This window comes from Sceloporus occidentalis, unplaced genomic scaffold, assembly GCF_023333645.1.
Source record: "Sceloporus occidentalis isolate IW3139 unplaced genomic scaffold, rSceOcc1.0.p SCAF_155, whole genome shotgun sequence".
Taxonomy (NCBI): domain Eukaryota; kingdom Metazoa; phylum Chordata; class Lepidosauria; order Squamata; family Phrynosomatidae; genus Sceloporus; species Sceloporus occidentalis.
This window is the reverse complement of record NW_028317135.1, coordinates 869,605-887,411: the sequence shown is the minus strand read 5'-3', so window position 1 is coordinate 887,411 and position 17,807 is coordinate 869,605. Positions and strand designations below refer to the sequence as shown.

Sequence of the window (17,807 nt, the reverse complement as noted above, 5' to 3'; positions counted from 1 at the left end):
ATGCATCGCCCTCGTTCCCTATCTGCCGTGGACTATGACTCCCACAATCCTCATGTGCCAAGCCGGAGCTCTCAGTGCACAGCAGAATGGTTATTACTATTTATTGATTTATATAGCGCCATCATATTCCTCAGCGCTGTTGCATATACTGCTGCGCATTTGTTGGTGCAGCGAATCATATGCAATAAATACCCCGGGTCGCCCTGGGCCGAGTCACCTTTTGCCACTGGGCTGGTGTGCGTTATAGCGGCCGATCAGAAAATGTATTGCATTAATTTTATAGCAGGAATGGCAGTAATGCACCAGTGAGCATGCGCGTCGCATTGTATGTGCAGCAGGCTGGAAAACATCTGTCGCCTTTTTTTTTTTTTTTTTATGTATGATTTAACCCCCCCCCCCACCCCGCTTCGGGGTGATGAGATTGAGTGATATCTGGGGACAGGCAGAGTCCCTTTAACAGCAGAAAAAAAAGGATGAAGAGGAGGAGTAGTGAGGCTGAGCAAGGGGGAGGGCAGAGTGAGATCACCACGAGAGAGGAAGGGAGAGCCACGATGGAGCCATGACAGCCCAGATCTCAAGCGGTTTTTAAGAATTGAAAGAGCAGGACCCCCTCGGCAGGTAAGACGTTCCGCGTCCTGACTACCAGGGATGGGCCGGGATGGACGCCTGCTGCATGAATACAGGTGCCCCGACACACCTGTGTGCTGAGCCTCCTGCGGACTGGAAAGGGCTCCAAGTCGCCGGCTGAAACCCGATACCCAGATGTCACGGTGCCGAGGCGGCCAGCATCCTACCTGCACAGCCCTCCCGGGAATCTGGATTGCGGCTCGCTCTGCAGATTGCAAGCTCTTGTGAACAGGGGCCCTCTGGGCTTTTGCCAGTACCTATTGACGTCGTCGATCACTGTTGTACTCTGCGCCAGAATAGGTGGGTGCTTTACATAGAGAGAGAGGGGAGGTATTTATCCGGAGGGGGTGATTAGAAATGCCCTGGCTTATAGCCCCCTGTGATTGGGGCTCTATCCGCTGAATGGGATTTTACTAGCCCAGCCAACAAAAGGTGCTTTAACCCTGTGAGTGCTGGCGGGGGTTTACTGGGTAGTTCTAGGCTACCGCCAATCTTACCCAAACTGCATTTATGGAAAGGCAAAAAATAGCCCTTTTGTGTTGTTTTGGCTGTTTTGTGTGTTTTCTGTTAGCGGTTTGTTGCGATTTGGGCAATAATGTCCACAATTTGTTTTTTCTGCTCTCCTGCACCAAAAATTCAATATTTTAAGTGAAAAACACCCAGATAATTGCCTTTATTGTTGTTGTCGACACAACCGCAGGGCCCGCTCACGTATGCGGTGCAGGACGGGGTGTACTCGGTACTGCTGTACAGTAAGTGCCGGCGTTTAACCCCTCGGGCTGGAAGGGACGCCTGCGTGGATCCGGGGTGCGATCCGGGGTTACGTGGCAGGTATGAAGGGGTTAACGGTGTCATTTGCGTTGATAAGGAGAGGAACTCCTCTTTTTGGTGCACTTTGTGCTTTCTTTGGCCGGCTGTATGAAGGGGTCACGCTGTGCCGTGCGCTGCTCCCAGCTTTATTTCAGGACATGCGCATATAATATGAGTCCGTGCAGCGTTACCGAGCCGGTCCGGCACACGTGTTCTTGTCGTGTTGAATGCAAACACACGTTGCGCGAGGTATGCGAGCCGGAGACCGGTCGGGGACAGTCTGTATTGGGATGGAGAACATTTCATTGGGGGGGGGGGACATTCCTTCTGCCCTTAGCCAGGCATCGTGTCGGCTAAGACACATTGGAATAGGGTGCCGCTATAACTGAGAGTGAGCATGTGCTCGTTTTATATTTTCCTTTACTGACAGGGTGGTAGATAAGTGGAACATCCTCCCAGCAGAAGTGGTAGGGGATAATACAGTGAGGGGATTTAATGGAAGAGCATTATAGGGAGCAGTTGCTGGAGGTCTCTCGGCCAGCCCCAGACTAAGATTTCTAATGTATGTAATTCTCGCCGCTGATTTGCTGTGCGGTGTGGTTGTGGGAGGCAGAGGGTTAATCCCATCACACCCTGACATTGTTGTCCCCGGGTCGTGTTACTGGGCCTGACTTGCCCTGGAGAGGCACCTGTTGGGGGAGGGGAGGGGGCTGGGAGCCCCAGCGAGGGCTGCTGTAAACAGTACACCTGTCCAGGTAATCCTGCAAAAGTAGCATCAGAGGCCCTGAGGACGAGAAGACGCGCTAAGGGTTAACTGCAAACATACGATCATTCTTTCTTCTGGAGGTAAAAACCTGCAGATAATATACATTAACAACAATAACATATATAATAACACAGAATAACAAATGTAATATAACAACACATGATAACATATTTAATAACACAAAACATAATATGTAATATAATAATACACACTAACAACATATATAATAACACATAACAAATGTAACATGACATATATAATAACACCAAACTTAATATGTAATATAATAATAATATTATTAATAATAACAACACATACTAACAACATATATAATATAAAAACACATACATATATAATATAATAACAGATAGCAACATATATAACACATAACATAATACATACTACCAACATATATAATTCATAACAAATGTAACATAACATATATAATAACACAGAATGACAAACGTAATATAATAACATATTAACAAATGTAACATATATAATATAACTGAAAACAACATATCTAATAGCACATAACATAAAATGTAATATAATAATATAATAACAAATGTAACATAACACATAACATATTACGTAACATAATAATCATACATAATTATAACATATATAATAACACAGAATAACAAATGTAACAAAATAATTTATTATAATTGGGTCATATGTAGTAACATATATGATATATAATAATAATTGTGTAATATACATATATCTTATATATATTATTATGTATAGCACAATTATTGTTATATATGTTTTTATGTATATAATATGTGTGTATAATATGAATGCTGTGTGCGGCCCCATGTGTTTTGCGTGTAAACACCTCGCTGTATGTACTATAAACCTTGTCCGTTTGCACCATCGCACTTTGACTTTATACGGAGCATTCCACAGTCCCAGACAAAATGCCACCATCCTCATGATCCTCAGCCAAAGCTTGGCTGGGGGTGACCGGAGTGTGCCCTGTTTTCTGATCTAAGACAGATGGGGCTTCCTCTGTAGGGTCTTTGGGGGCAGTTACTTATCACGATGTTTGTGCCCTGGCTAGGGCAAAAAGAGTTTGCTGTGTGAAGGCCGTGTCGGTCGCTCTGCATTGTAGGAGAGGAGGCTCGGGGGTTAACATGTTCTACTTTACTGAGATGGTGGTAGATAAGTGGAACAGCCTCCAATCAGAGATGGTAGATGCGAGAGACATCTGTCCCTTACATATTCCAGGGAGAAAATTCACCAAACTTTAACCTTTCATCAGCATAAGGGGCGAAATGGTACGGCACGCCAAACTGCCGACGCGTTTTGTGGCCCAGACAGTTAATGGTCCTTTGTGGGGCTCGGTGCTGTTGTGCTGTGGAACGCGTTGGGTCGGTTATCGGGGACATCAGCGGATTCATCCTTCTCCGTGATGACTTTCTGCAGGTGAAGATGATCCGCCGTGCCTTAGAACGCCCCTGTACCCTGGCTATGCTGATTGGCTTCCAGTTCGCCTTCATGGTGTACTTCTCCTTCGGCGGCCTCCGAAGCCTGGCCTCCATTTTCGGACGTTCCCCGGAGCCCATGTTCGACTACTCGCGCACGCACGACGTCTACACCAACCTTACGCTCTTGCAGGGGCTGAAGCTTCCACCGGTGCCAGCAGGAGAGCGTCCGCGGAGGTGCCCAGAGAGGTCTCCGTACCTGGGTGAGTCCATGTCTGTACCTTCTCAACCCCAAACATTCACACGCTCTGCGCAGCTCTGATTGGTGATCACAGTAGGGACACAATATGTATATAGGTTGAACTTGATGGACTTTGGTCTTTTTTCATCCTTATGAACTATGTTACTATGTTACTAATATAACCACTCTTTTGCCAAATAATCCGATTTCTTCGGATTTTTCCTTGTCGTTTTCGTTGGCCGCTTATTCCCGCACACGGCTGTAGACGTTCCTAACGACCTGCCTTCTCCGTGTTTTCGAACAGTGGGTCCCATCACCGTGAGCTTCAGCCGAGCCCCATCCCTTCAAAAGATAAAAGAAAAGAACCCCTTCGTAACCCAGGGAGGCCGATACCGGCCCCCAAATTGTGAAGCCCGGCACCGTACGGCTGTGATCATTCCTCACAGGAACCGGGAGACCCACCTAAGGCACCTGCTCTATTACCTGCACCCGTTCCTCCAGAGACAGCAGCTTCAGTATGCAATCTACATCGTCCACCAGGTGAGGAGGACATGTCTGCTTGGTGTCTACCATAGATCTTCTCTGTCACCTTCCTCCGATGGAAGTATCATTGCTTTGTGGTTTGGTTGGGCGCTGGTGGACACGTGTGAGATGTCCCGTGTTGGTAGACGTGGTCGGGGGTTGAAGCTTGGTTGACCAGCGGCCTGTCGCTGCAGGAGTGTATCCACGCATCTCTCTCCTTCTTCTGTGCCTGCAGTCCGGGAACTCCACGTTCAATCGAGCCAAGCTGTTAAACGTTGGAGTCAAGGAAGCCCTTCGAGACGAGGATTGGGACTGTTTGTTCCTACACGATGTGGATCTGATCCCGGAGAATGACCACAACCTCTACGTGTGTGACCCTTGGAGTCCTAAGCACGCCTCGGTCGCCATGAACAAGTTCAGTTACAGGTACAGGTGGACGCGTCTCTGATATCCTTTCATCCCGTAATCCTTGTGGCCTCCACTCTGCGTCTCTTTCTTCTGCAGCTCCTGGACTCTGCCTCTGCTCCTGTCTCTCTATCTTCCCATCTGTCTCGTATGTTCTTCCGCTGTAAATCTTCATACCATCTGCTGCCGACACCACCCACCTCACTAGATTCCCCATCCTGCGTATTCAGATTATGTGACCGCTGTTTTCTCCGGCAGCCTCCCGTACCCCCAGTATTTTGGGGGTGTCTCCGCCCTGACTCCAGACCAGTACATGAAAATTAATGGTTTCCCCAATGAGTACTGGGGATGGGGCGGCGAGGACGACGATATCGCCACCAGGTGAGATATACCCATTTATCTGGTATGTTCCATCCCCGCTCCCCACCTCCTGCCCCTGGGGGCAATTCAAACCCCTCTTTCAGCACTCGTTCCTTTTCATTTGTGATGTGACCGCGTGTACGAGGCGTGACGGGACCGCGTGTACGTGGCGTGGATCTTTTTGGTTGTAGAAGTCTCGTGTCCGGATCGTATGTGTCTCACCTCTCTGTTTTTCTCTCTCCATGCTGTCGCTCCTCACGCCGGGACCCTGCATGCATCTCTCTTTCATCCGTGTTCATTTTGCATGATTTCGTTGTCTTTTATTATTTCTTTATGTTGTAAATCAGCAGCTGTCAACAGGTAGGTGAGCGCCACGAACGGGGAGCAATGCATTGTGGGTCCCCGTATTGACCGTAACTCACATACATAACACGTTGGCGATCCGTTAATTGCCCTTTTTCCCCTAAAAAAAAAAAAAAATACTTATAGCTGTTTTTTTTTGTGAGACGCATCATTCCAAACCCGTCACAAAAATAATCCTTTAATCCGGAGCGAAGGATTAATGTTACAAAGACCGGAATCGGGGCCCCCGATCTATCCGGAAATTCCGGAATATTCCCGGTTAAGGGGCCCGTGTAGTCCGGGCGTAGGTGAAACACGCGTCTGTTAAATATCTGAATCACGCAGGATCATCACGCTTCGGAGGCTGTCAGCTCCGTGACGCGGAGATTCTACCATCACGCCTGTCACTGCGGCTTTAATTGGCGGTTTCATGACGGCTCACGCGGTATATGCGACACGTATGTTGTAAGGGAGGCCACCGGGTCGCGCGTAAAACTTTTTCACAAGGTTGTAAAGTTTCTGTAAAATCCGCTAAGCAAACTCCACGCTTACAAAGGTTGTAATTGAAGACTTAACCCTTTCCCCGTACGCTACGGTTCGCTTCTATGCGCTAAGTTCACCCATGTAATATGAGAAAGATATATGTACGTTACGGGAGTGGCCATCTTTACTTCCTATTCTTTGGATCTGCTGAATTATTCCTTCCCTTTTAGGTTATCTCTTGTTAAGTTGCAGGTTGGTTCAAGCGGTCTATGGGAAGGGTGGGTGGCGGAGGAGAAGGGAGGGAGCTTGGTTATCGGATGAGCTGTTTACCCCTTGGCCGGGTGCAATTGCCCCTAGGGGCAATGCCCCTCTTTGTGTGTCGTCTCTGATTGGTGCATCTCTCGTTGTCGCGCAGGGTCCGTCTCACTGGCATGAAGATCACCCGCCCCCCCGTATCTGTCGGCCATTACAAGATGGTAAAACACAAAGGCGACCAGGGCAATGAAGAAAACCCCCACAGGTGAGAAGCCGCGTAAGGCTGGGGGGGGGGGGGATTGGGGGGGCGGTATCTGGGTAGGGGCCAGTGCATGTGTTGGGCCCCTGGGAGCCATTAGCTGGAGCCTGTGTTTGTATGAGGGGTGAGAGGCTCCATACTCAGGCACCAGGCTTCGACTGACCCATTTTGGCCAACAAAGAGAGAGAGAGTAACAAAGAATTAAACATCCTACACTGGTTTCTCCATCACCTTGCGATCCGTTTCACCAAAACGTTAACTTTTTCACCCAGGTTTGATCTGCTCATCAGGACGCAACGTATGTGGACCCAAGATGGGATGAACTCTCTGTCCTACACGCTACTGTCTCGCCAGCTGGAGCCTCTGTACACCAACATCACGGTGGACATCGGAGCGGACCCCCGGACACAGAAACCTCGGAGAATTCGTGGGCCCACGCCGCCGGCGGTCAGTCGCCACGGCAACGACTCCAGCACCGGCGCGGCAAAAAGAAAGGAAACCGCGCGGGTCCGGTCTCCATCGCAGCAGTCGGGTCCAGCAATGGCTGCGGCGAATCAGTTCAAGAAACCTGTCATGGTGGCCAAGGGAGAGAACGGCCCCGGCGGGAATGGAACAGGAACCGCTGTGCTCTCCATGGGCTCTAGAAAGAAAAGGTCCGGAACCTACAAACCGGAGACAAAAAGGGTATTAAGGTCGGATAGGAAGACCGAAGAGGAGAATGAAACCCCAAACCCTCTGGTCCAAGGTGGGGGGTCTAGGGAGCTCGTGGAGGGGAGACCTTCCAACCAAACCGCCGGGGTCAAGACCCAAGGCTTGGCGTGAGACCGAGGTGCTAGACTCCAAGAACTCCCGCCGGGCATGGGATCCGGAAATATCATGGCTTCTCCTTCCGTGGAATCCCCTCTTCTTTTGAGGTACAGAACGTGCCGCGTTCCTGTTGTTTTGGGCGGTTTCCATTCAGACTGAAGAGTTTGCGGTAAGTAACCGGACTCCCTTCCGTTAGGAGCTGGCTCTGCCCGGTGGGTCTTTGAGGGAACACCTCCCGGGGTCTCTCCTGGCCGTTTGGGGGATGTCCTGCCCCGTGGTCCCTTAATTAATTAACCATTCGATCGTCCACGTTGAAGAGTGCCTCGCTACTGGCCGAAAAGTCAGGATTTACTGTGAAAATTGCCATTAATCAAACCCTTCAACCAGTGGGATGGTGTTGCCTTTCTCCCCCCTCTTTTTCCTCCCCGGTGCAAAGCTCCGTGTGACTCCAAGTATTGTACATATACGTGTGGGTATATATGGATCTATTTTTTAAAGAAGTAATTTATTTTGCTGTGCTGTGCGCGGTTCTATAGAAAGATATTATGAGTGGAGAAATATTCAGCCTTACACCAATGTGTATATATATATATATTTTTGTTTTGGTTGCCGTGGATACCTGTGAAACGATTAAGGAATATGGCGTTTCCGAGTCAGTATTTAAATTCAACGATTCCAAGTGTTTAAACGCGTATTCACCCCAAACGCTCAACCGGAGATCTGCCTCATCGGAGCGGTCCTTGCGTACGCCCCGGGGTGTGAGACGTCACAGATCGCTCTTATTTATTGAAGGCGTGATTGGGGCAGAAGGAAGATTTTTCTTTGACTTTGTTTTAATGATAAAAAATAAACGATTGCTGACGAAGTCACGGAGGGCTGAACACGGCCTGTTCTGTGATACGGTTTATGGAAAGACGATCTGTCTCTAGAAACGAGGGCTGGGGTGGAGTCGCTTGCTGCCTGGCTGGACACCCCCCTGATCCCCCTCTCTCCTCCCCTGATGCCCCTCTCTCCTCCCGTTGCTCCTCTTTTCTAGGAGGTCAGAATGTTTGCTGGGTATGAGGGGATCGCAGGATTCTACAGCCCTAAAAGCCCCGATAATGTGTATAGAAACAGCTATAAGTTAAATGGGGTTACTAAACCCCATTCTTCTAAATGCCCCACATTACACAAATAACCAGCCGTAGAGGACAAAGTCACATAAGGCTGGATAAAGCCCCAGCTACGCCACTAATCCCCCCCCCCCCCCCCCGGCAAAACTAAACTGCCCCTTCCCGGCTGTATAAAGTGTTAGTTGACCTCTATTGAGAATACCCCTAACGTTCTTTTAGAGAGTCCGACCTGCCTGCCTCACTTTTTTCCACTAGGGGGCATAAATCCTGGCCCCGGGCTTCTTGCACAGACACAGGTGGCTCCTTAATAGTCGAGGTGTGCTGGCTGCTGATTGGCCCTCCTGTGCTTGTCTGAGGAGATCCTGAAGGCTCCACCGCAGGAGCACGAAACTCAATTTGATTTAGGATGTGCCTCTAACCAACTACAATAACAAACTGAGCAGCCAATCAGGATGAAGAGACCAGATGCATGCTGGGACAAAATGCCTGAACCTTTAATTATTATAGTTTGTTTTAAATGTACTTTTATTTGTGAATAAGTAACAGGGGAATGTTTTGTGGGTCATGGATCCCACCTTAAACCTGTGAAGACTTCCCGTTTCATTTTATTGTTTTTGGAATTTGGTGTCAGATGTGGAAAAGAATAACCGGTATGTTATATTTATACTATTTAAATCCGCTGAGTCGGCTCAATGTAACCGATCAGTCATCTTTCTCCGCTTAGTAGATCTCCCCCTGTGCGCTTCTCATGGAATTAAGGAAATGACAAAAATACCAAAATGTATACATTGCATCCTATGTCTGTGCAAATCCCCCCCCCCCGGGATAGTCTTCTGCCCCAGTACCACCCCCCCCCCCCCCCCCCCATTACACTCCTATACCTCAAACCAGTGGGACCAGCTAGCAGGACCTCTTTCCAGTGCATGGCGTCCTAGCAGCATCTCCACCGACACAGAGTCAGAGGGGCCACCGTCTGCGGCCTATTTCTAAAAATGTCATGTTTAAATCCTATATTATTATAGAATAAGTCTGCGCACGGACTGAGGGAGAGGGGGTAGGGAGCATTAGCCTCTCTTCTCAGCAGTCAGTCTCACTTATTTTGATGGTGAAAATCAGCCTGTAAACAGTTTTTTTCCATGAAATCTGTTAATTTGCCCGTTCTAATGAAATAAAATGCTCGACAAACAGGCCTGCAGAGCGTCCTTTTATTTGATCTCATATGGCATACGATGCATTTCTGTTATGCTCTAAATCCATCATATGTTCTACAATGCGGCAATAGTCTGCAAGGATCCTCCAGATCCCGAAGGATCCCATCCGTTGGTGGCAGCGCGTCTACCCGTCGGTTCGTTAGCATTAAACTGCTATAACGCCGCGCTAAGTCCTCCTGGGCATTGGGAGATAGCAGAGAAGTTGTTGGTGCGCATGACCCAACTGGGATATGCAGGCTTGAGGTCAGATGAGGTCTGCTAGTCCTCTTGCGGGGGTCTTAGCAGGTTCTCCACAGCCTTTCTGGCATGAAAGATGCAGTCGTTGACAGAGACGCCCTGGTAAGAAGCTCCAACGAGGCTGAGAGGCAGATCGTGCTGGCGGAGAAAGGCATAGATGCCCGCTGTGGAAGACATGAGAGTAAGCCACAGGATCGGAAAAGATTCACGTTGTCTCACTGATTTATCTATACATTACACAGGGCCAGCTCTGTAGGGTCAGCTCGGCTAAGCCGTACCTGTCCGCTTCCAGTGTCCCAGAGTATACTGCGGGATGCAGTCCTGCAAGAAAGCGGAGTTGGTTTGCTGGCGTCATTGGGTTCATACATTTGTATTTGATGTCGCCCCGTTAAAGAAACAGATTCCCTGCTCACCGGGTTGAGATTGGTGATGGCCCGGCTCGGCGGCCCCCGCACCCCGAGCTGTGTAGACGCTGCCTCTGTAGCCAGGCAGAGGAGCTTTTCCGAAGACACAGTGGCCGGATCGCCCAGGCTGCTTTCAAACCAGGCACCCCCCAGCATTACCTTCCGGGGCAGGAAACAACAAGGGCCAAATAATTAGCACTGATACCCAGGGTAATTAACCTACATTTACAGTCCACATCCAGCATGGATCCGATGGGGGGGGCTATTTACCGTGAGTCTGGTGGAGCTGGATCCGTGCCGGTCGTGTTCAGGAAACGCAAGGGAATCGTAGACTATCCCCAACACGGCGGGGTCCTCAAAAGACGGGATCAGGTGCCCAAAACCCTGAAAGAGAGCAACATGCCAAGGAATGAAAAACTATTGGGGGTAGATCTTTCCGACCGGTGTCTGCGGCCGTACCTGGCGTGGAGGAAGACCAAGACCAAGTACAAGAGGGTTGGCATCTCCATAAAGTACGTGCTAGCTGAAAAACCCCTGATCAACACAGACGCGTCGGTGAAAAAGGCGAAGGAAATTATTACCCCTCCAAGTTTTTATTAAATCACGAATGCAAAGCTGTCGGCTCAACATGTAGCTTTGGTGCCAAAAGAAAGCCGTTTCTTTCCTCCGGCACTTAAGGTACCAAAAGCACATGGGACTGAAGGGGTTAAGTTCTCCCCCTCCCTTAGCAATCAGCTGAATAGAGGAGAGCTTATAAAGGGGAGGAATAATGATGCAGGCGTCTAACACGTAGTCCACCCCAGCACAGGCAGTGAACAGCGAGAAGCACTCACCGCGATAGGCAACACGTCTCCGTCGTACTCCAGATTCACCACGGCCACCGTGGCGGAGCGGATCTGGCCGAGGATTTCCGCCATTGGCGCAGCCGATGATGGAAGCAGCTGGCCGAGAACTGGGAAGGTAAAATTTGTTTGGTTTTTAGGTACAACAGTCTTCCTCCTGAGGAAAGCAGTCCAGCATGGATATGCGAGAAACCACCGGGGCGGAATAAGCAGTGATTTAATGGTTTTACTGCCTATCTACCCGCCCTAGAGGGGGGGGAAAAAAAACCCAAATCAATGGCTGATTGAATAGGAACTAAAGTGGTCAGGGAGTTAAAGCCTCCCAGCGTCCCAGATTTCTCTGCTTTAGATTGTAAGCTGTAGGGATCAGGCCTTCTCGCTGAACAGCACGTGGTGGGGAAAGGTGGCAATAATATTATATTACCTGTAGCAGGGAGCGCGCTGATCACGTGATCAGCTGTCACATTGCCGTCCGAGAGCTTGATCTGAAACAAGAAAAGGTTACATCGATAGTGTTTGACGCACGGAGCGTTTAGTAAGAGCCCCCCCGTGACGTACCTTCCAGCGATTGCCAGGGGTCCGCTCTAGAGCCTGCAGGGGGGTGTCCTTGTGAATCTCGACCCCCTTCTCTTTAATGAAGGTCTCTAGGGCTTCGGAGAGCGTCTGCAGACCCCCGCGCAGGGACCACTGACTCCACTTCTCTTTCTTGGATCTCCTGATGAGCTCACAGTCGGCCTGAGGGCTCTTATCTGGAAACACAGGAGGTGTCAGAGCTCTTCTTTCCGTTTGCGTATAGACTATAACCGTGCTACGTAGCGAGCGGCTCCCACAATGCGCGGCTCCTCACCTCCGCCGGTTGCCATGCCGAGGATCACCGACCGCTTCCTGCGCTCGGCTTCGTACAGGAAGGGGAAACAGGAGCGCACGCTGAGTCTGCGGCAGTCGCCGGCAAACACCCCCCGGCACAAGCTGTCTATGACGATGTCGGCAAGCTGGAAGAGAGATGGTGTGTCACGTTCAAGGGTCACATGATCGCGGATAATATCCCATGGGACCCCATGATCACACGGCAAGGAGCACCCACTGCCCCTTAATTACCTACCCCAATCATAACGGGAGTCGTTGCGGGGTTAATGATAACGTAGGCAGAATTCCTCTGGTTTGGAGACTCTCCCCGCCCGGCTTTAATCTCAATCCCCGCCTTCACAGCCGCTGCCGTAAGCAGGGCCGCCGGTTATCAGTGCCCTGCCGGGGGCAGATAACACGAGCTCTGTGGGCCCCTGGTGTAAATTAAAATGAGCTCCCTTTACAAAAGTGAAATCTATTCCGCTTTACTCCACAGCCTCGAGACCGCCATGGCAGGCGCCGTATACATAGAGACCGCGTCACGGAGGAAGAATACAGAACGGACGCCATTATTACACGCGGTAAGCAATTTACGAGAGCGCTCTGTATTGGCTTCCCGGAAGTCACCGGCCCCGCTGACTGCACCGGACCGGTGGTCGTCATGGCAATAAGATCTTACCTCTTTCCCGAAGCGGCGGGTGACGAACGCGTGGATGCTTTCATCCTCCAGAGAACCCTTAGGAGACGCGAGGTCCCGCAGGCCGCAGAGGAATAAAGGTTCGGTGAACGGAGGGATGGTACGCAGGACCCCGCTAAACAGAACCACAGATAAAAAAAGCCAATTAATAGCAATAAACGGGAAAAAAAAAGCCGGCAACCAGAAGCAGAGCCAGGTGGATGAGGTCATCAAAGTGACATCACGTCGTCTGACTACAGGTAAAAACATTCAGCCCGCCCAGTCGGCCCTTCCGATAAGAAAGCTTTCTCTCTTATATGATAATTTACAATACAAAAGTAATTTGAGTAACGGAAGCTGCGAGTGGGGTTCAAACTCTCGTCTCAACAGTTTCTCCCGGTCAGTGGCCCCCTCGGTCACTTACCCCAGACTGGACGGCAGCTTGTGGAGGGTCTTGTTAACGTAAAGGTAGCGGTTCGTGGCCGCAGGGTGGCTTCTGAACACGGGGAGGATTTCGTTTTGTAAGCCCAGCTCTGAAACCTGGAGAAAAGTGATGTCATCGCTACTGTACAGTTACACATCCCCCTGTCCGCCCGTGGCCCCCATTAAGATCGGCGCGTAGACTCACCATACAGAGGGTGTTCCGGCCAACCACCCCCGCTGGGCGAATACCCCGGGGCCCATGTTCAAAGACGGCGCCATCGTCCGTCCGCGTAGAGCGCATCCATCCCCCCAGCCGGCTGCTGCCCTCCAGCAGTATGACCTGTGAGAGACGCGTTATATGCCGGGGTCGCCTTATATAAAGGGTAAGTGGAACTTTGCCACAAGGGAACGCATTAAGCACCGTCAGGGATCTCACCTTTGACGCAGCGGCATCCTTGACGAGGTGGTAACAGGCAGTCAGCCCGCTGATGCCCCCACCTGCGACCACCACTGTCCTCTGCATGGCGTCCACACGGCCTGCAAAGAACAGAATATTATTCCAGCACCCGGTCGGATGCGGTGTCACTTGTCCCATCAGTCATGTCTCCCCAAACACCTGCCTGGCAAACTTTCCCATCTCTGCTGGGAGTCTGCACAATGCCCCCACCACACACTATAAGACGATTCCCTACCCTACCTCCTGGATCATTTGGAATTCTTGCTCTTTCCTGTAATGTAAACCCCGTGCAGCGCCGGCACTACGCCTGAGTATGAGTATGAGTATGAGTAATCTACAAAGCTACTTTATCCGAGTTAACCTTACCTTCCGCAGAGAGGAGACCAGAGAGCCACACAGCACAAGCTCCTTCCACATGCCCAAGGAAGTGGCGTGAGGATGGGCGTGTCCAAGAGCAGACAGCCTATCAAGGAGAGGGTTTGAGAGACAGACATTTTATAGGGGAGGTGGCTGACAGCTGCAAAACAGGCCCACTTATCAGTTAACCGTTGCACTGCCTGAAGAGACGGGATTGTTGTTACTTAACCACTAGCACTCCTTCCCACTCCCATCTCCAGGATGTTACCCCCGCTGTACCCATTCCCTGCCCCGATCTGTCACACTCTACCCTACATGCCCATTCCCTGTCCCGATCTGTCACACTCTACCCTACATGCCCATTCCCTGCCCCGATCTGTCACACTCTACCCTACGTGCCCATTCCCTGCCCCGATCTGTCACACTCTACCCAGTGATGGGCACTTTCATCTAGGGGACAGCCTCTCCCAGTGATGGGCACTCTCATCTAGGGGACAGCCTCTCCCAGTGATGGGCACTCTCATCTAGGGGACAGCCTCTCCCAGTGATGGGCACTCTCATCTAGGGGACAGCCTCTCTTTGATGGTCACTCTCATCTAGGAGGAACAGTCTAATATATATATATAGAAAGGCTTGCTCTTGGATCTCTCCCAGTACCTTCTGACACTGTATCCATGACAACCCCTAACCGGAAGCACGCCTTCCGCTGTCAGGCTGTGGAGGAAGTGGCATAACCCAAACTTCCTGGGTATGGCGGCGGCTCCCTGATTGGAGAATGAGCCGTAGGGGCGGGTTGTGGGAACCGGAAGTGTCTTGCTGACCATGGCTGTCTGTGTCAGGGACCCCTGTGGGCTCCTGTGTATCCTGCTGACCTATCTGAGCCTGGGCTATGCCGACTATGTCATCCTCAAACATATCCTGCTGCACTCCTACTCGGAGAGGTGAGGGGCCCTGGGGACGGACAGGGGAGAAGGTAATATGAGGGATAGGGCTGGGCTGGAGGGGGTAATATGAGGGATAGGGCTGGGCTGGAGGGGGTAATATGAAGGATAGGGCTTACAAGAGGTGTGAATGTGGTCTAGAAAGCTAAGTGAAGGGGTGTAAAGGGTTAAGACGTGTGGGGTTAGTCATGCTGGGAGAATAATGGGTTAATCAGGCATGTGACGTGTGACGCCTGATCTCCTTCCTCCCGTGTACCCAGCATCTGGTGCCCGCTCCACGCCGCCGGATTCAATTTAGTCGTGTTCATGCTGCTCGCCTGCCACACCAGGGCTGTGCTCTCCGACCCAGGTAAGGCACGTATACAATCTATAGGATAGAGGTAATAGGGGACCCGTCCTCTGCGCTTATAAAACAGATCTTATAAACAGATCGGAGCCGTACGTTCCGGTAATGGTTGTAACGCGGAGACGGCTCGTACCCCTACGCTCTCGCCCGTAATGCCGAGGCAGGAAACGCTCGTAGAATCCCAACGATAACAAATAAAAGCTACAGCTGTCGTCGCTGCCTTTAATTTCTTCTTCTAGTCTGCGTGTAATGAGTTAACCCCGATATGTTTGCTTGGCGCAGGGACAGTACCGTTACCGGACACCGCCATCGACTTCTCCGACCTCCGTTCTAACACGCCGCGCAAGAGCGACCGGGTAAGAGGCTCTGATTGGACAGCCGTCCTCTGGAAACGCGAGCTCTGTCGGCAAGTGGAGGTTAAAGATAAGACTGAGCCCTGTCCTATTTACTGGGGCAGGTTTGAGTGATTAACCCTTCGTAAGAGCCCTGCAATGTTTAATAGAGGCTTGTTTCGTTTATTCCGACAGGGCAACGAGGATTGGACGGTGTGTAACCGCTGCGAGACCTACCGGCCCCCGCGTGCGCATCACTGCCGAATCTGCCACCGCTGCATCAGACGCATGGATCACCACTGCCCCTGGTACCATCTGATCTCCCTATTAACCCCCTCCCTTCCTCTCCCTGTTTCAATCCCTAATAGCTTTTATTTTTTTTTCCCCCCCAGGATAAATAACTGTGTGGGGGAATTAAACCAGAAATACTTCATCCAGTTCCTCTTCTACACAGGTATGTCCTTTTACTGACATCAGTCCATCTGTCCGTCCGTCTTAACTCTCTCCTGCCCCTATATATATATTTTTTTGGGACAATTAGCTGAGTGCTGTGGCTAGTAAACAGTAAACCGATCCAATATGTCCATTGTAGGACTGACCAGCTTGTATGCAATGTGCTTGGTTGCCGCCACATGGCTGTGGCCCCCCAAGAGAGGGACGGTGGACGATGGAGACAAGGAAGGCCCTGTTACCAACCACGTGCACATGTAAGCGAGGGCGCGGGGGGTCTGCAGCACACGTAGAGGAGCAGCTTTAGGTATTTTAGGACGGGCCGTGCTGTGCGGGGGTTCCGATCTCTGAAAAGCTCCTGTGGCCCCAGCTCCGATCGTTAGGGCAAAGTCTTTAGGAGCTCCTTGCGAGCGCAGAGGCTGGTGTTTCGTTGGTTATGGTGGCTCTGGGCTGATACCAGGAACCAATGGTCTCAGGGAAGGGCTTGGGGGGATTTCTGATTGACGCACAATTGTATTAATCCGCTAAGCCCCAGTAACCCCTTCTCTAACCCGTCTTTTAGAGCGCACTGCATCCTCCTGCTGGTGGAATCCGTCCTCTTTGGCCTCTTTGTAACCGTCATCTTTTATGATCAGGTAAGCCCAGCGAGCGCCATGTTTCTGTGTAACGTCCCGGAAGGCTAGGACTGCATGCAGCTCCCGCTCGTTTGTCTTTTTCCAGATTGTGTCCATCATTACGGACGAGACTCCGATCGAGCAGCTAAGGAACCGGCTCCTTAAAGAAGCCCGCAAAGAGGTCACTCACACTCGCAAACCAAAGATGGCCCTGCTCCGGGAGGTGTTTGGCAGAGGTGAGTCTCCTGCCCCACATCCCCAACTCCTCGCTGCGACCCATTCTGATCTTCTTACACTCATTTTTTTTTTACAGGTTACATGATCTTCTGGTTCTTTCCGTGTAACAGCCCCCCTACCTCAGGAGGTCCTGCCTACAGCTACCTTCCGGACTATGATGTCTGAAAGCGCACTTAGTCTACCAGCCCCACGCTGCGTTGCCAGGGGATCTGCGAGTATTATCTGCACACACGGCCCTCTCTAACGTCCTCTCCTCCAGCCTCGTTTTATCGTCTCTCCGACGCTGGGGCTTTTGGAAATCCTCGGATTCTCACTTCCCCTCTTGCAGCGTTTTAGTTTGGATCGGTGATGTACGTGGAGCACCTTTCCACCTCTCTGTGGCCTTCTGCACTCACCAGGTAACCCGTCTTCGTCTTGGTGGTGGCGGGAACGGCTTCCACCGGCAGACTTCGCGAGCCTCCCCCTGAATCCTAGGACTGCTCTACATCAAACGACTTAAAGCAACCTCGTGTCCAACAATATGGGACCGAGCCCTCCGACTAGCAGGTTGGATCGGAGCTGGTCGCCCCAGCATTGACTAGCATCACAGACATGGCATGATTCTGTTAACCAAAGCCCGTTCGGCAATAACCGGCGGACTTCAAACCACTCGGTACCGGTGGGGGAGCCGGCACGTCCCCGGCTGCACGGACGTTCTCTGTTACTTTGTTGCAATTCTTCTTTTGTGTGTGTTTTTTTTCTGTCGATATGTTGCGTTTTTTTGGGGTTTTTATCTGTAATTTGTGCTGAGGCTTTTTCGTTTCACTTCCCGTGTTACCCGTCTCGCACTCTAATAGGGAGATATGGCTGCGGCACAACCCATTCCGTTATCCGGGAGACTCTCGCTGGCAGACGCCGGGTCTCTACCGCTGCCGTCTCAGCTTTCCCTTTTCAGCAAAGTATTGAGCGACTCTGGTGCTGGCTTCTAGCACTTTATAAATCCGGTGTTAATGACCGAATGTTCCCGTATCCC

General features: G+C 50.9%; 3 protein-coding genes across 3 annotated transcripts; 2 read left to right on the top strand and 1 right to left on the bottom strand.

Annotated features, from left to right (window-relative positions):
* Positions 1-3,643: 3,643 nt before the first annotated feature.
* Positions 3,644-7,325, top strand: LOC149280472 (beta-1,4-galactosyltransferase 3-like). The gene is made up of 6 exons (XM_089500472.1): positions 3,644-3,899; positions 4,182-4,417; positions 4,635-4,825; positions 5,063-5,185; positions 6,405-6,509; positions 6,776-7,325. The coding sequence occupies exons 1-6, from the start codon at positions 3,644-3,646 to the stop codon at positions 7,323-7,325; spliced, it is 1,461 nt and encodes a 486-aa protein (XP_089356598.1).
* A 2,566-nt stretch (positions 7,326-9,891) lies between these two features.
* Positions 9,892-13,584, bottom strand: LOC149280471 (protoporphyrinogen oxidase-like). Its single transcript, XM_089500471.1, has 12 exons — positions 13,498-13,584; positions 13,267-13,401; positions 13,063-13,178; positions 12,642-12,774; positions 11,964-12,108; positions 11,675-11,865; positions 11,541-11,601; positions 11,108-11,226; positions 10,545-10,658; positions 10,284-10,433; positions 10,149-10,191; positions 9,892-10,034 (listed from the first exon to the last, which is right to left on the bottom strand). The coding sequence occupies exons 1-12, from the start codon at positions 13,582-13,584 to the stop codon at positions 9,892-9,894; spliced, it is 1,437 nt and encodes a 478-aa protein (XP_089356597.1).
* Positions 13,585-14,697: 1,113 nt separating this feature from the next.
* Positions 14,698-16,960, top strand: LOC149280470 (palmitoyltransferase ZDHHC3-like). Its single transcript, XM_089500556.1, has 9 exons — positions 14,698-14,816; positions 15,077-15,165; positions 15,445-15,518; positions 15,690-15,802; positions 15,887-15,948; positions 16,087-16,201; positions 16,507-16,579; positions 16,665-16,794; positions 16,872-16,960. Exons 1-9 carry the CDS (start codon positions 14,698-14,700, stop codon positions 16,958-16,960), a joined length of 864 nt encoding a protein of 287 aa, XP_089356682.1.
* Positions 16,961-17,807: the final 847 nt, after the last annotated feature.

Coding starts and splice junctions, on each gene's coding strand:
- LOC149280471 (XM_089500471.1), bottom strand. CDS start 13,584: ATGCAGAGGACAGTGGTGGTCGCAGGTGGGGGCATCAGCGGGCTGACT. Junction 12,775..13,062: donor AAGCTGCCGTCCAGTCTGGG/GTAAGTGACCGA, acceptor GGTTCTGTTTAG/CGGGGTCCTGCGTACCATCC. Junction 10,192..10,283: donor CCATCACCAATCTCAACCCG/GTGAGCAGGGAA, acceptor GCTTTCTTGCAG/GACTGCATCCCGCAGTATAC.
- LOC149280470 (XM_089500556.1), top strand. CDS start 14,698: ATGGCTGTCTGTGTCAGGGACCCCTGTGGGCTCCTGTGTATCCTGCTG. Junction 15,949..16,086: donor CCAGTTCCTCTTCTACACAG/GTATGTCCTTTT, acceptor TGTCCATTGTAG/GACTGACCAGCTTGTATGCA. Junction 16,795..16,871: donor CCGGGAGGTGTTTGGCAGAG/GTGAGTCTCCTG, acceptor TTTTTTTTACAG/GTTACATGATCTTCTGGTTC.
- LOC149280472 (XM_089500472.1), top strand. CDS start 3,644: ATGATCCGCCGTGCCTTAGAACGCCCCTGTACCCTGGCTATGCTGATT. Junction 3,900..4,181: donor AGAGAGGTCTCCGTACCTGG/GTGAGTCCATGT, acceptor GTTTTCGAACAG/TGGGTCCCATCACCGTGAGC. Junction 4,418..4,634: donor CAATCTACATCGTCCACCAG/GTGAGGAGGACA, acceptor CTGTGCCTGCAG/TCCGGGAACTCCACGTTCAA.